This window comes from Mus pahari, chromosome 15 (genome assembly GCF_900095145.1).
Source record: "Mus pahari chromosome 15, PAHARI_EIJ_v1.1, whole genome shotgun sequence".
Taxonomy (NCBI): Eukaryota; Metazoa; Chordata; class Mammalia; order Rodentia; family Muridae; genus Mus; species Mus pahari.
Window position 1 is genome coordinate 57,089,557 of NC_034604.1, and position 17,302 is coordinate 57,106,858.

The 17,302-nt window shown below is 42.2% G+C and overlaps 1 protein-coding gene across 2 annotated transcripts in view; it reads right to left on the reverse strand.

Moving 5' to 3' along the window:
• The window catches only part of Piezo2 (piezo type mechanosensitive ion channel component 2), a 372,708-nt gene that overhangs the window by 290,657 nt on the left and 64,749 nt on the right, over positions 1–17,302 (reverse strand). For both annotated transcript variants that reach the window (XM_029547036.1, XM_029547035.1), the window contains exon 2: positions 15,410–15,505. In XM_029547036.1, the coding sequence (XP_029402896.1) occupies positions 15,410–15,505 (96 nt within the window). The remainder of the gene's footprint in view (positions 1–15,409; positions 15,506–17,302) is intronic.

Here is a 17,302-nt window from a genome sequence, read left to right on the forward strand (position 1 = left end):
TGGTACTGGGAAAGTTGGACATATACAGAGATGTTCTGAATATGATAATGGTCACCCAGGAAATAAGGCCAAACATTGACAAATGAGTCTTTATGAAGCAGAACTTCTACACAGCAAAGGAATCAGTTAACCAAATGTAGAGCTCTGCTAGCTCTACATCAGACAGAAATCAATGTCTAGAATGCACAAAGAACTAAAACACTAAACAAAGCATTCGAACAAGCCAATCAGTAAATGGGCCAATGACATGAAGTGAATATTCCCAGATGAACTGCAAGCATCCAAACAACGTGTGAGTAACTGTTCCAATTTATTGGGCATCAGAGAAATGTGAGTTAAAACTACATTGAGATCCCTTCACATCCCACTCAGAATAGAAGTCATTAGTAAACTAAATAGAAGTACTGGGGAGGGTATAGAAAAGAGGAAACTTAGACACTGCCAGTGGGAATGTCAACTAGTCCAGCCACGGTCAAAGCTAGTAGGGTAGTTCCTTAAGATACTAAAACCAGATCTACAATATGCCCTGGTTACTTGATTCTTTAGCATTTACCAGAGGACCCCAAGTTAGCATGTCACAAAGACACTTAAACGTCAGGATTTCTTGCTCACTGTTCACCATGGCTACACTATAGAACCAACCTAAGTGTCCAATAACAGGAATGAATAAAGAAAATATGGTATCATAAACACAATAGGATTTTTTTTTCAGCTGTAAAGAACAACGGAGGGATGTCATTTGCAGAAAAAAAAATGGATGCAACTGGAGATAAACATACTAAGTCAATTAAGCCAGTCTCAAAAAGACATAGGTAGGGGGCACAGAGACCTTTGTGCTCAGAGGCATATACTGGGGAAATCTGGATTGTTACACATGGCATGCAGGGTTTTTCCTTCAAACGAAGAAATGCAAAACCTGTTGTTTTGTGCCCAGAAGACTGGAATGGTTGTACATTCTAGCCTGGTGACCTGTGTACTGTCTGTGGGGCTGGCAACTTCTTTGGCACTGGATACTCTTCCAGATCCTTATTTTAAATTTGTTTTGGGTTGTTTTTCCAGTCAATTGAATATCTGCTTTTCTCAGTCAATCTACAGAACTCATCTTTATGGACTTTACAAGGAGTTCCGATGACATCACACCTGATCTACATTTAGCTAATTTGTAAGGAGATTTGTGTCAGCTGTGCTGTGCATGCAGGATTGAGCCAATCATCACCAGAATAAGTTTCTCCAAATTGTGCTGTGCTTACATCTGCTTAAAATAAACCACTGGACATCACTGAGTCATGTTCTGACAAACGTCCTTCTTGCTTCTGGTGGCTCATCACAGTATTGTCCATGAAGGCGACAGAGACCTCTACCGACATAGAATATATATTTTCTCTTATTTACGGTTCATAGATTTTTTAGATACATAAAATCACATATGTATATATGATATGGATGTAGAAGTATGAAAGAGAACAAAGGTAGGTAACAGGATAAGTGGAAAAGAAGGTGGGGAGTGAGATAGACTTATATGGTTATGGTGAGGGACAAGGTAGACCTATGTGGTTAAGGTGGGGGAGGAGAGACACCTATATGGCATTTTAAATCAGAGTGGACCCTTCAAACTCATAACTTTGTATACTTGGTCCCTAGTTGCTAGAACTGTTTGGGAACATTTAGAAGGTGTGGCCTTATTGGAGAAAACATATCTCTGAGTGCAGGCTTAAGGTTTCTTTTCTTTTCTTTTTTTTTTTAAGGTTTTTTGAGACAGGGTTTCTCTGTGTAGTCCTGGCTGTCCTGGAACTCACTTTGTAGACCAGGCTGGCATCGAACTCAGAAATCCGCCTGCCTCTGCCTCCCGAGTGCTGGGATTAAAGGCGCGCGCCACCACGCCCGGCTAGGCTTAAGGTTTCTAAGCCCACACTGTTCCCAGCATGCTCTCTGCTTTCCATTTGTGGATTAAGATGTGAGCTCTCGGCTTCGGCTCCAGCCCCCTGTTGCTGAGCCTTCAGTCTGCTATCAAAACCTCTAACCCTCCGGAACCACAAGCTTGCCTTGGTCATGGCTTTTCATCACAGCAATGGAAAAAGTAACCACTGTAACCTACAATGTGTATTTGGGGGAAAGTATCCTCTTGCAATGCCATACACCATGTATACATGCAATGAAAGTCAAAAACGAAAATAAATATAATAAAAAGAAAGATGAGCCAGACAGTGGTGGCACACACCTTTAATCCCAGCACTTGGGAGTCACAAGCAGGTAAATCTCTGCATTCGGGGCCAGCCTGGTTTATGAAGTGAATTCCAGGCCAGCCAGGGTTACACAGAGAAATCTTTTCAAGAGAAGAGAAGAGAAGAGAAGAGAAGAGAAGAGAAGAGAAGAGAAGAGAAGAGAAGAGAAGAGAAGAGAAGAAGTTAATACTTCATGTAAAACACCTCATCAAACTGCTGTGCATGTTAACTCTGTGATGATTTAGACTTCATTTAGACCTGACTCTTAAACCGAACATTTGAGACTTTCACCATATGATCTCAGAAGACACTATTAAATGCAAAATAAATAGGGCCCGTCACTAAATAGGAAGAAGATAGCATTAGACAGAGGGTCTTTCAAGCCACATTACTCTCCAAGCTGCCACAATAACCGCCCATCTTGGAGAAAATTCCAAACAGTTGGCAAGTCATATGACATTTCTCTCTCCCTCCTCCGCCTTTGTTGGAGTCTAAGCAGCCCCTCACCTTCTAGCAGAAATCATGCCTGGTAGACTCATCATATGCAGAGAAGTTCACAGGGCTGCTGACAACAAACACTCAATGATTGTCTGGAGGAGATCAGTGGGCTGGGTCCTTACAAGCCTTGGGCTGTGTCATTTAAGTCAATACTTAAAAAGTAGTTATTATGCACCTTCGCTTAAAGGAAACTTATTTAATACACACTGTTGATTCAATAACATCAGTTAGCTTATAGCCAACAGCATTGTTATGTGAGCTGAATTCAAAGGTAGATCATAGTCTGCTTAAACTTAGGAGCACTGGACGGCAGAGTACCAACTGAAAATAAGAAATCATCTAAAAACAATATGGCATGGAAACGAAGCATTTAAAAGAGTGAGGTTTCATCTTGTAGCACAGCAACAATACCACAGTATAAACACCATAGATATTTGTAATTTTCCAGGCAACTATTTCCCAATCTCTCCTTTCCTTCCACTTGGCCAGTCCCCCATTTCCTAGCAAAAGCATCAGGCAACTCAAATTTCTGTGGCTCTAGGCACACCTATAAGTGACTCTGATGACACTTAGAATATTGATTTGAAGGTTACAATCTATATATAGCAGGGAGATGAATTCACTATACAGGATCTGTGAATAATGATAATTTGGCTGTGTTTAGACTTCAAGGTATCTTCTATGAAGTTAAATGTACACCCTAAGGCCACTCACTGCACAGTGAATGTGTAGATTATAACGATTATTTTAATTTCTTTTTATGGCATTATTAATTCCCAGCAAGTTAGTTGAAAAATGTAGATGTCTCGGACATATTCATCAGATCGGTGAACACACTGACATCGTATCCACCTGCATTAATTAATTTATTCCTATCTTCCTGTGCTAAATTGTCAGGCAGACGAATGTACAAAGTTTTACACCTCATTTGTGTCAGAACATTACACATGACATCAAAAAGGGAACGAATCCCTGGACCACAAATATTTTTTTTTTAATTTCCCAGGCAACCACCCACCCATCACTCCTCCTTCCAACTAGCCAGCCTCTCATTTCCCAGCACAAAGCCCTCCCACGCCCAGTTTTCAGGGGCTAGGCTCCTTATTCCCTGCAGTGCATGTGCTGGCCTATACAAAGCCTTTGTAAAAGCCCGGACTGCTGAATATTTGATGACGAGCGTATGCTTCAACGAGAGACCTGCTCCTGCCCATTTGCAGCCTAAGCAGCACCTTGGCGCTGTTCTGTGTTTGATGAGATGGACGAGGCAAGTGTTGAAAAGCATCCTTTTCAATGAAAACGCTGATAGGGCATTGTTGCTTCCTGACCATGCCTAGCTGTTACTGGAGTCTGGTACTAAATAAATAATTAGCCTATATCATAAGCAGCTAGCAATTCACCATGGAAGGAGAGGCAGCATATGGTGCCAGGAAGCAGCCAGGCAGGTGGCCCCCACCTCACTAGCTCTGAACAGGGTTTACTCTGGGTGTGCCTTATCAAGGAACACTTCTTGATAATGCCGCCTCAAGTGCTCCAAGAGTCAGACCTGGCCTCCTTCTAGCTTTCAGTCTATGAGGGCTTCTTAGTCCTAGATGGAACAGAAGCCCTGTGGAGATCAAAGCATCCAGGACCCGCCCAGATAGGACTACAACAGCATCTGTCATGCTGATCCAGCCACAGTGATGCTGGATGTGTGAACTGAAAGGAAAACACTCAAGAAGGTTGGAGAATGTGGGGGGGAAGGGTCTTCTTAGAAAAGGGAAACAAAGTCTAAGTGGGCAGCCTTCCGGTTTGGGTGAGTATCCTAGAAGGGCCCAAGTGTTGAAGAGTTACTCTCTGCCACAGCACCATCTGGAGGTGGTAGAAACGCTAGGAGGTAGGGATCTGGTTGATGGAAGTTAGGTCCTGGGGCCCTATACCTTCCTGTTTTCCCCCTTCCCTCCTGGCTGTTAAGTAAGAACATCTTCTACCACACTCTCCCACCATGACATCTAGCATCTTTCCAGGCCCCAAGAGAAACAAAGTTACCCAACCCTGGACTGAAGCCTTTGAAACCGTGAGCCAAGTTGAACCTCTCTGTTGGTAGGTTGATGACATGCCTGAGTCGTTCATCCACAGGGACAGAAGAATGAGTGGGTGACACAGCACCCTGTAACATAGGACATCACGTCAGATATCGCACGCCACATTTTAAAACATGACAGTCCCTTTTCTAGGTTGTCAGAGGGGACTGTGTGGTGACCTATTCCACAACACGTCGTGGCATCATAGCATTTGCAACTCAAGTGTAGAACATGACGTAAGCAAAATTAAGAACTAGGTGAGGGAAAGATGGGGCGGGGCGTGTGTGTGTCTCACTCCAGAGCTGCGAGATTGAAAAGACTGTGGCTCCAGTACCGAGTCACTTGTAGAATGCACTTCAGATGTTCAACACCCAATGAGGCAAAGCAAACAAATGCATGCTTTATGCCAGTGTCCATTCCTGCTCGATACTGAAAACGTACACCAAACTGCTGTTTAGAGTTCAATAATTGTCTACTTATGTGCTCCGAGGCAAAGAGAGGGCATGTGTAATGTCTTCCCTTATTTATTTATTTTTTGTTGTTGTTGTTATCAGAGCATAGGGACTGAGGGAGTATCTACATGAATCCCTGCATTATTGATATTAGAAGCACTCCCTCAATAAATTAACTTCTTAGGCTGTTAGCTTCCATCATTACTCAGTCGACTCTGAAGGTGTGTAAGGACTGAGGAAACACTGGGCGGAAGAGCATTTGCCTGGATTCCAGCAAGCATGCGACCGCCTGCTTATCCTTCCTGGAATCGTGGCTAGCCTTGCCTGAGAGCTCATTTTAAGGTTTTATCTTGAGATTTTTCTTCCCCATACATCTGTCTAACTCTAGGTATATGGATATATGTAGGAGAAATCGCACCAATAACACATCCATCTTGACTAATAAGTAAATTGAAACTTAGTCTTTGGCAGGCTCTGAAGCAAGCTAGTTTCAAAACTTTAAAAAAAAAAAAAAAGAAAAAGAAAGATTGAAATAATATGTAAATAAATCACATTCAGTAGAATATTCTTAAATGGATTTTTAAAGTCAGAGGAGAGCGATGGTTCCTTCCTTGGGTTAGATTGGACATCCTTACCACCACCACCAAAGGCCATGGAGAGAAGTTAGTGATGCTAACCTTGTCAATGAAGAATTAGGAGGTGGGGTCCTGCTGGAGGAAGCACTCACTGGGGGTATGCCTTTCTCCATTATATCTTAAAGCCCCCACTGGCCCACAAGAGATAAGCCTCCTCCTCTGTCATAGCCCACATCCCTCCGATGCTCTCTCTGCCTTCCTCCAGGGACAAAACAGTGGAGACAGCAGACCACGAACAAGGAACCCTGAAGTTCTGAGTCAAAATTAAACTTTGTTCTCAGCTATTTGGTCACCAAAACAGAAAACCAAAAGACTTCTCTGCAGCTATTTTTGCATCTACTGAGCATACATCACAACCCTGGCAACTCTATCCAGAAACATACCAAGCTCAGCAGACAGAATACAGAGAGCTGAAAATTTCAGTAGCTTGCCCAACAGTGCAGAGCCAACAGGTGGTGGAGCTGTGTCTTGTTCCCCATTGCAGGGTGAGTAACCTCACGCAAGGTCTGACCCAGGAAAATGATAAGACATGTCTGTGAACAGCCAAAGGACGGATCCACAAACTGAAATCAATTCAAATGAATAGTACAGTATAATCAAAATAGTGGGCTTGCTTCATAGATACCACTTGTCAGAGCCAAATAAAGAACTGTTTGGGACTTGCATAATCTTTTCTATTGTCATGCACTAACACAACCTGCTGTTTCCTGAACCAAGAATTATGTTGCCTGAATGTCCCTCTGGCTGCCTGCCTGCATGCCAAATGCACAACAATAATGGGATAATAACCTGCCCCATCCTACAAAAGGACAGAAACCCTAAACATTCTATAGTCGATTTCAAAAACAGAGACGCGAACTACTAATTACTTTGGTTAGCACTCTTTGGGGTGGTGAGCTGATCTTACTGGCAATAAAACACTTACCAAGTAATTTATTCAATTAAATATTTTCTTGCCATTCGGTTTATTATGACATAGTAAAACATAGTAATAATAAGCCTAATGGTCTAAAGACTATTTATAACAGAAACCAGATGCAGACTGTTTTAAATATCTGCTACTATTTCCGTTCTGACGTCTAAACACAGCTTTACAAGTTACAGGCCTCTTTGCCTCTTTAAGTAGAGAAACTGAAAAGCATTTTTCTTTGTTCAGGATGCTGTTGGTATTCTGGCTAAGTGTAGCCTGGGTCAGAACCTTGGAATAAGGTAATTTGGATGTATATGGGGGATTAAAAAGATTTCTAAGATTATGTCATTTATATCATTTATTATTAATAAAATATAATAAAAAATATAATATAAATACTATATAAGCACATATAATTTTTATATAATTAAGAAGATTAGTACTACTTCCTGTTGAAGTAGGGTCCTATTCAGAGTTACATAAAGTAAAATACATTCTTTTTTTTTTTTTTTTAATCATTCTAAGACAACTTTGGCAAACGTTTACAAGTGTTAGCCTGTCCTGCTGTCAATTTCACCTGCTTATGGTTGTCAACAGAACACAACAAACCCTTCATTTTCTACTCCTCTCTACCCCTGCCTTCCCAAATGCTGCAAAAGATCCCACTAAGCAGGAAAAATACCAATAGTAATGTTAGAGTGAAAACGTGAGTAAATGAACCAGAGGAACCGCTCTCTTGGTCCAAATAGCAAAAACAAAATTCATTCGAAAAAGAAAAGCTGTCGATAGTCACTCTAAGTAAGAAGGTAAGCAAAACCTCTGTAAAGCTGCACATCAAGAAACTCTTCAGCAACGCCTGCCAAAGCTGGCACGCTGCGCTTCCTCTGTTATTCCCTTGGCAATCTTACTGGCACTGACAAAGAATGGGCTGTTCTCTGTGTTCTGCCAACTCCACAAGGGGCTGCCACCATCATGGAGCCCAGAAAACTCAGGATCCCTGGAAGTCCCTGCCTGCCATCCACCTCTGGGTGTGAGGTTCTCAACGAAAGCTGTAAGGTTTGCAGTTCGGGGGGTGGGGGGACACTGAAGTGGATCATCCTGTCGGGTAAGAGATTTATTAGAATAGTTACTCATGGTGTGGACAGATAGACAACCAGCATGACAGGGCTCTAAGGAGAGTTGAAGCCTGCCCATGTGGCAGGGGAGGGGGAAAGTTCCTTTTTAGAAGCTTTGTAGAAAGGGGAGACTTCATGCCTGTGGCCAGTCTGTCTCTTGGGCTGGGGCATACTACAGTCTAGAGAAGGAAATCTTGCTAATGTGAGAATTAAAGGATGTGGGGGGAGGGAGGAGATGGGGCATGTCTGGTTAAGGTGAACCCTCTACACAGACAGGAGCCCCCTGATGTCTTGGTGTCTGGTAACCTGTATTCCATAAACTTTCTTGGGGAAGAATTAGGGTTCCAATCATTCTCCAGGAATCCATTCACCTTGAGATTCTGTTAGAGGGCCAAAGACCCACTGAAAGACTCTATGTAGAGAGGTTGTCGTTTCTTTTATAGTAGCTGTCATGAGAGAGTGAGAGAGGGAAGGAAGGAAAAAGAGAGAGGTGGGAGGAAGGGAGGAAAGGAGGGAGAGAGGGTGCAAGGAAGGGAAGGAGGGGAGAGAGAAAGGGGGAGGGATGGAGGGAGGCAAGGAAGGAGGGAGAGAGGGAGAAAGGGAGGGAGGGAAAGAGAGAGAGACAGAGACAAAGACAGAAACAGAGAGAGGCTGCAGGGCATGCACACAGCCACTTTAGCCCCGAGTCCCAAACCTAACCCATATGCCATACTGTCACCATGAGTATGGTTGTACTCAAAAAGACAAACATGAACAAAAATGACTTGCTGGAGAGCTAAGCAAGCAGACAGCAATTTCCAATGTCCTTCAAATATCACACTGTGGATGGGTGTGTGTCTCTCTCCCCAGACTGTGGGCCCATTTCTAATTGTACTAGAACAAACATCTATTCATTGAGAGTGTCTGGCTTGTAGCAAATGATGATGAAGTTGTCTGTGTCACAACCATCCTCCAGGAGAGCACCTGGCCACAGGAAAATCTGAGCTGGATCTTGAGGATACTGTTTGGCTTCTGGTAGTTCTAGAATCAACCAGTGCCTGGGGATGCTGCCTTCTCGCCTGGATGGTTCACCTGATAACAAGTGAGATCACATATATCCATCTATGCAAGCATCATGGCGGTACATGCATCTGCCATGTGTGTCAGCACTATGGCTCTCATCCCAGTCAGCATCAAACTGTCTCCCTCACAATAAGCAGTAGCCTCCGATGCTGCTTTGTACAAAGCACTCCACCCTTTTCTTCTGAAATCAACACAACCCATTTAGTGGCCAGCTTTATCCACATCCAGCTTGGCTCTGAATGCTACCTGAGTCAGATTCCTCTCACGGGGACATCAGTTCTCCATCACAGCTTTCAATCTCTTGTCTCCAGACAGAGACAAAGGGGAACCACGAAATCGACTTAAGAAAGTTACAGCTCAGCCAGGGTTAAGTAGACAGCTTCCAAAAGCAGTTACACTGGGAAAACCAACACTCAACCAGCTGCATAAAACATGGGGTGTGAAAGGACCACTCCAGGGAAATGCCAGTCTTTCTACACCTCTTCATCCTTCACAAAACTCAACACGGTGTCTTGTGAAGGACAGTCATTTGATTAACAACTGTTGAAAGGCAAAAACTGGTCACACTTAATGTGATATGCTGTCTACGTAAGGTACACATAAGCCATCCATCCACACCAATATGTTACAATGCTTCCCTTAAATAGACTCATGGTGTCTTTCCAGACCTGTGTGCTCAGAGGCAAATTAGCTATCAGCCAAAAGTATTCACTAACTAACTAACTTGGCTTCCTTATTTCCTTCTGAAACCCCAGAGAACTAAGCTCTGACTAGGGCCAGGGCATGAGTCAGAACACGGCAGAGGCCAACAGCCAGACCATGCACACAGTGGCCTGGGCTTATTGTCAACCTACCTAGAACTCTGCCTCTACCTTCAATATAAACAGTATAGTTCTATCTATCTATCTATCTATCTATCTATCTATCTATCTATCTATCTATCTATCTATCTATCTATCTACCAACCTACCCACCTACCTATCTATTGATCGATATATCATTTATCTATCTAAGGTCTGTCTCTCTGTCTATCTATCTATTTATTTAATGGGTATGAATGTTTTGCCTCCATGTATTTATGTGCCTGGTGCCTTCAGTAGTCAGAAGAATGTATGAGATCCCCTTGAACTTGAGCTACAGATGGTTGTGATCCACTATATGATACTGGGAATTAAACCCAGGTCCCCTACAAGAACAAGATCTCTGAATGTCTAGTCATCTCTCCTGCACTGTGTAATAATGTTTTAAATAATGCAGTATACCACTCAAGAGGTCACTGAGAGAATTAAATTAACAGATGCATGCAAAAAATCATATATACTTAGTAGACACTGATACTAGCTCTCTATTAATAATTAGGCCAATTCGCCTAAATATTATGAGATATCTAGAAGCAAAACATTCAGGAACCTGGGAAACCACTTAATCCCTTGCTGTTGTTTAGAAAGAACTTATACAGTCTTTCAGTGAAGATTAGCTATAGCCATTAATGAGAACATTTTCTACAAGCCAGATCCTTTGATCTAGCATTACTCTGACACTAAAACAAATAATGCTGAACTTCAAAATTCTGTGCTCAATGAGCACTTGCTATGATCTTCTTTCAAACCACTTGCTTCAAACACTCATCTCCCATCTGAACCAAATACAAACCATGTTTACCAGTACATTGTCCTCAGAGAACACAGTATAAGAAACCTATTGTGTACCCAGATGAAGAACTTAGCGTCTCCCAAATTTGAAACACTGGGCCGGCCATGTGATGTTTATTACACACTAGTTAAAGAATTTAATGGAGGTCTGTCTCAATCCTTAACCCATAACCCAATACACTCTGTTTATGAACAGCAAGAAAATTCTCATTTCCTCTCCTCCAGTATCACATGCTTAAATAAAATGCCCATCATTGTAATTGAACACATAAAACATTTTAGCAGACTTGATGTCTTCAATTACTCGTGATTTTCTGATCCTAATGAAATTGAAAACAGCAGAGTTGCATGGCCTGTGGTACCCTGTGCTTCTGTCTCCAGAGGACCTGTGTACACAAGAAACTATCGTGTGATTTTGCTGCTACGGGAGTTCTGGTGATGGTAGCCATGTTCACAAATGCTTCTTAAGAACTAGACACTGGGGGGCAAATTCATTCATTCTGTACTCATTGGCTGTCTCCCACAAACCAGGCACAATAGTCAACATAGTAGTGTATCCCCCACTCTCTTGATGTTCATGCACAAGAGAGCATAAGCAGACTGTATCAACTGAGGGGAAGAGGAAAGAGTCTAGGTGACCTTCATGCCTAATGCTCGCTCATTCTCCAGTGAACCTCATGGCAAGGCTGTTTATTTGCAATAATGTTAGTGAAGCTCAAAGAATTTGTTATAGGCAAAGAGGCTTTGATGAGCAGCCTTTGTCAACATGCAGAATACACTAGAGGGTGAAGAGCCATTGCTTGAGAAATCCAGGGTAAGAAGCAAGGTCACCAGAAGTGGCTTGTGAACACAGAGCGAAGTATCGGTGCACTTTACTGTATTTGTCTAGTCTGTGTAGCCACCAGCAAGTGTCCCAACCCAGGTAATGTACAAAGAAATCTATTTGGCTCTGCACACTATACGAGACATTTCAGAAAACAATCGGACAAAGTAGAAGGTCTCTAGAGGAGATTATTGTGAAAGAACAGCTGAGAACTCACATCCTTGAGGAACTAGGCACATTCAGCCATGTTAAAGATGAAAGGTGATGAAGACCATTATCCCTAATGTGCCCCACCAGACGTTAGATACCATGAGCTCTTTCCTCAGACCACTGCAACTGAATGACACATCCCATACTGGGGAGGAATAGTAATGGTGATTTACATATAGACATGCTGTCTGGATTCTATGGATCTAGCAGTTTCCAATGGTTCTGTTACTGAAGCACATATGCATGCACACATGCATGTGTACATGCATGCCCGCCACACATGCCTGGCTGAGAAGCCTATGCTGTTTCAACATTCTGCCCAGGTTCTTGATTTTCTTATCACTTTTAATTACTTTTTAAATTTAATATTCTTTTATAAAATACCTACAGTCATTCCTGATTTAGGTTAGAACCCCAAAAGATTCAGCCCTATTGAGACAATAACACATTTAATGGTCTTAGCCATTTAATGAGTGAACTGCCTAGGCTTCCACAAGCCATTCCCAATGTTATTGGAAGGTGACCTCTGACCTCTCTTAACTCATCATTGCTTTAGGTAGGAAACCTGTCCAGGAAGTGCAGGAAGGTACAGTTCAGTCTGTTTTAAGTCTGATGAGAGTCTCTGGAACAGAGTTTCTAAACCTTCCTAATGCTGCGAACCTTTAATACAGATCTTCATGTTGAGGTGGCCTCCAAATAAAAAATTATTCTATTGCTACTTCATAGCTCTAATTTTGCTCATGTTATGAACCACAATGTAAATATCTAATAGGCAGAATATCTGATGCGACCCCTGTGAAAGGGTCCTTAAACACCGAAGAGGTTGCAACCCACAGGTTGAAAACTGCTGCTTTAGCGTCCCCAGTGAGAAGGGAGCTCCCGACACCACCAGTATGTAAAGACCCACTCGGGCAGCCCACATGGCTGTTGCAGAAAGAATTCCCCTACTAGCTAGGAGAATGTGTTTCACCTCTCCTATAAGCTCTTCCTTTCAAGTCAAGAATTCTCTGACTGTATAAATCTTATTTCTCCCTAATCGGATAGTTCCATGTGTGGTGTATAATGAATTTCTGAGCAACTTTATTACTCTGGTGTTTGTGCCTGTGGTGGGGGTAGACTGGGCTCAACACATGACATCAGCATGTGATAGAAAACTCTCTTTACTGAGAAACTGGGAGCATGCCCAGTATAGGGATTGTGGGATCCAGCCCCTAACTAGTTTTTTAAAGCAGACGTTTTAGTGTTCGGGCATATAAATGATCTTTCTTTATCAGTGCAGTCTATAACCCAGACACTGAAAGGTATTTCTATTTGATTAGTCTTCATCTTGCTGGTGACAACAAGCTCAGGATAAGTGGATGCTTCTAACCTAGCCACCCACAAGTGTCCATTTGGGATCAGTCTAAGGATCACATCAAAGAGTATACAAGCTAATGTAGAATGCTGATGTTCCCCACACACTGGGCACCTCTGTAAGCATATTGAAAAGAAGCCCAACCACATAAGCAAAGATGTCCATCCACACAAGGAGAGACAGAGAAGAAAGCATGGGAGCAGTCACCATATCCATGCATCTTATGTCTGTATTGATGCAGGATCCTGGCAAGGCACACCTGCATCAGCTCCTGGGACCAATTCAAGTTCACATGTGGACTTGGACATGGGCTTTCCAGGAGGTACAGTGCAGAGCTTGGTGAGAACCTTATGCTAATGCACCTGTCAGCTGATTCCCGAGATGTGCTTATGAACCCAGACTTTCACAGCTCCGTGCGTTTGAGCCTGAGCCCTGTCCTGAAAAGCCATGCTGTTCCTCTGTGACAGCTTGAGCCCATCGGTTCTATGCAGGCCCTCACACCACCTAGGAAGATGTAACCCACTCTGTCTTTCCACACAGTCTCTAGAAATGCATGGATTTTTGAGTCCTGTAAGTCAGAAAAAAAAATCATACATATTACAGAAGCAAACAAACTGATGAGGTTATGGTAACATCAGTCATGTTTCCTGGTGCTAAAAAGCAGGAAGGAGGAAAATCAAACACCAGGATGCTGCTTCCGAATGCGGATGTAGGGATTTCCTAATAAGCCTGCTCTGCCCTTCTCTTCTGATGGGACCAGAATCAGCAGACACCTGGGGTCTTCTTTGTGCACTGACCTTGTAACTTTTCATTCACAGGATATTTCTGCACATGTGAAGGCTTTGTAGAATTTGATTCTGTGTCGTGTATGTCATATCCTCTTAGTGTCAGGGCCTAATGGACACCTCTAAAATTGTTAGAGATTCAGGGTTATTGACTGGGAGATAAAAAAGAAAATCTCAGAGCAGCCACACAAGGGTGAGGACAATTTTATTTACTTGATCTCCACATAGAACAGGAGCCTATATTGACATAGGAACAACAGAAAATTCAAGGGAACAGGTGAAAGCACCCACGTTGAAAGTACCATGTTCTGAATGCTCACAAAATCTTTCTTTGCAGCATGCATTTCAAACCCCAGAACAGGAGTTGCCCGTATATGATAATCTCATTTCTGAGGCCAGAAATCCTATGCTGAACACTTCAGAACGAGGTTATGGTGAATGGAGTCCCATAAACACTGAATTTGCTGTTTAATAAGGATCTGCATAAACCTCTGTTTCTACAGCTTTTCTTAACCTCATCTATGAAGCACATATTTCAGAGCTATAACGTGAATGTTCTTTTGGGTCAGGGAAACAGGTATAGCATCTGTAGCTCTAGCTACTAGAATAAATGGGCAAAGCAGTATCTAAATCCCATAATCGGGAAGGAGGAGAAAGATGAAGCTGTTTGCTGTCCTTTGTACACTGGCTCTGCTGTTTCTCCAAAAGAGCCCATCACTAAAAGGCAGTTACCACCAATGGCCTTTCTCACGCCACCAAAGGTCAGGACAAACTGAATTTCCTTTTCCTGTCATGGAAACACACAGCCGTTTCACTCACCTACAGCACTTGGCATGGTCCTTATTTCTTGTAATGACAAAAACAGTTTATTTCACCGGGCTCAAGGGAGCTTCATTTTCACCTTTGTGGAGGCTCTTCAACCAAGGTCGATCAAAAACCAGAAGGTGCTGCCTAGTTAGACCCTCAGAAAACAGTCACTGTTCTTTTCTCTGCCATCTCATAGAGCAATAAACAAGTATTTAAAGCTTCACAGGAGCCTGCTTTAGATACTATCTAAAATAAAGAGACTGCTTTCTGCTTTCACTGTGTACTCGAGAAATATGTAAAAATAAATAAATAAATAGATAGATAAATAGATAAATAAATAAATAAATAAATAAAAGCAAACACAACAAACAAACAAAAAACTCAGCAAGGAATGGCAGAAAACCAGGCTTTCTACCCAGTTCTCCCACCACACATCTCCAGTGGGCCCCAGGTTGCTCTGCTCTTTTCAGTGACCATATTCTCCCCAACAACACATTATTTAGATGCATGTGCTAGCACTGCCATACCACAAGCCTTATTTTAATTGACAGTACTGTGAGTTAGTTTTCATTAGCCACAGAATTCCTGATTTTCTGTCTGGTCTACTTAGTTAGGAGCTAATATAGGGAGAAGGGCTGTGTACATAACAAAGACACATGTAACCCAAACGAATCATTCTGTTCTACTTGCTAGTGGTTCCAACACTGGACACCCACCCTGCTGCCCAGGTCATGCCCTTCTCCCTGAATAGAGACATAGCCCAGGAGTCAAGAAAAGCACATCTAAGCTTTAGAACTCTGCTGTGGACCAATAAGGGACCTTACCTTGCATCGTTGCTTTGGTTGGTTCTGAGAACAGAGGAATGAGCAAGAGGTAGATGAGGTAGATAAAGGAGAGCCCATTGTACCGGAACGCACATGCTGTGATTGGGTAGAGAGGAGAGAGGGACATGGCATTAATGACAGCAACTCTGTGATTATCATAGCAAAACTCACAGAGCTTCAGTCTCTCGACCAGTGGTTCTCAACCTTGCCAACACTGTGACCCTTTAATACAGTTCCTCATGTTACAGTGACCCCACAAACATAAAATTATTACCATTGCTACTTCATAACTGTAACTTTGCTACTGTTATGAATGGTAATGTAAATATCTGGAATTTCTGATGGTCTTAGGCAATCCCTGTGAAAGCATCATTCTACTCCCAAAGGGTTTGCAACCCACAGGTTGAGAACCACTGCTCTAAACAGGTAAATCAATCTCAAAGCAATAGACAGTATTCTGTGTTTGCCATTGCATTGAGCATGATGTGAAACACACACACACACACACACACACACACACACACACACACACACCTAGCAGATCTTTGCTCTTAAAGATCTAAGAATGAACTTAAAGTTAACAGAATAGCTTCATTAAAATTAGTAAAGTAACTTGTTAATAAGTACAAAATTTCAAAATATATAAAAACAAAAAATGTAGGGATTAACGTAAAGATTGGTATCAGCTCAGGAACCCCTGGGCCAAGTTTTCAGCACAAAGGAGATTTATTTGCTCCAGAGGGACAAAAAGCAGGGAATAAGAGACCAAGAGAGGAGTCAGAGGACCAGAGAAAATAGGGAAAGGAATAAGGGAGGGGGCCAGGGATATTTGTCCCTGAGTTGGGAACAGAGACTGCCTTTGGAGAGAGGAGGCAGACATGGCCCATAGGAAAATGGCAGTTTATAAAGGTAAAAGGGGGGACACTGTGTTAGTATGTGGTGGTATGTTTGATTGGGCATGCTAATTAGGGCAGCAAAACATGACTTCTGATTGTTGGACTTCAATACTTTGATAGTTGGACCTTGGTAGTCAGCCTCAGGAGGAAATAGACAAATAAAGAAAGAGACCTTGCTTGCTAGCTTTAGGAAGATAATCTAATGGGATTTTTTTTTTTTAGCAAGGAAGAGGGAATCAGGAAGGAAACCAAGACCTGCCAGAGCCTTGGTTGCCTTGCTTGAGGTACCTAGACTCCATTCAAGGAAGAAGTTTTATAAATCATTGGCATTAGATTTTTACCAGGCTTAAAATTTACTGTACTGCCATAAGATGTTTTCCATAAACTTAATTGTACCCATAAAAAAAAACCTATCATATATTTGCCAAAGAAGAAAGAAAAAACATTCAAAAAAATCAAAGAAAATTTACTAAATCAGAAAAGGACAGTAAGAGCAGAAGGAAGAACAGAAGGCTCTTTAAAACAAGCAGCAAACAAAACCTAAACCACCAACCAAAGAATATACATGGAGGGACCCATGGCACCAGCCGCATATGTAGCAGAGAATGGCCTTGTCGGGCATCAATGGGAAGAAAGACCCTTGGTCCTGTGAAGGCAGACCTATTAGAACAATACTTGACTTCTCAATGTTGACTCTTGAAGCCAGAAGAGTCTGGAATGATGTGACGTATACTCTACAAGACATCACAGATACAAGTCGAAACTATTATACCCAACAAACTTACAATCATCACAGATGGGGAAAATAAGATAGTTCATAATAAAACCAAATTTAAACACTAGAAGGAAAACTGCAACCTAAAAAGGTTAACCGCATACAAGAAAACACAGCAATAAATAATTCCAGGCCAGTAAATCAAAAGAGGGGAACACTGAGTACACATGCACATGCACACACACACACACACACACACACACACACACACACACACAGAGA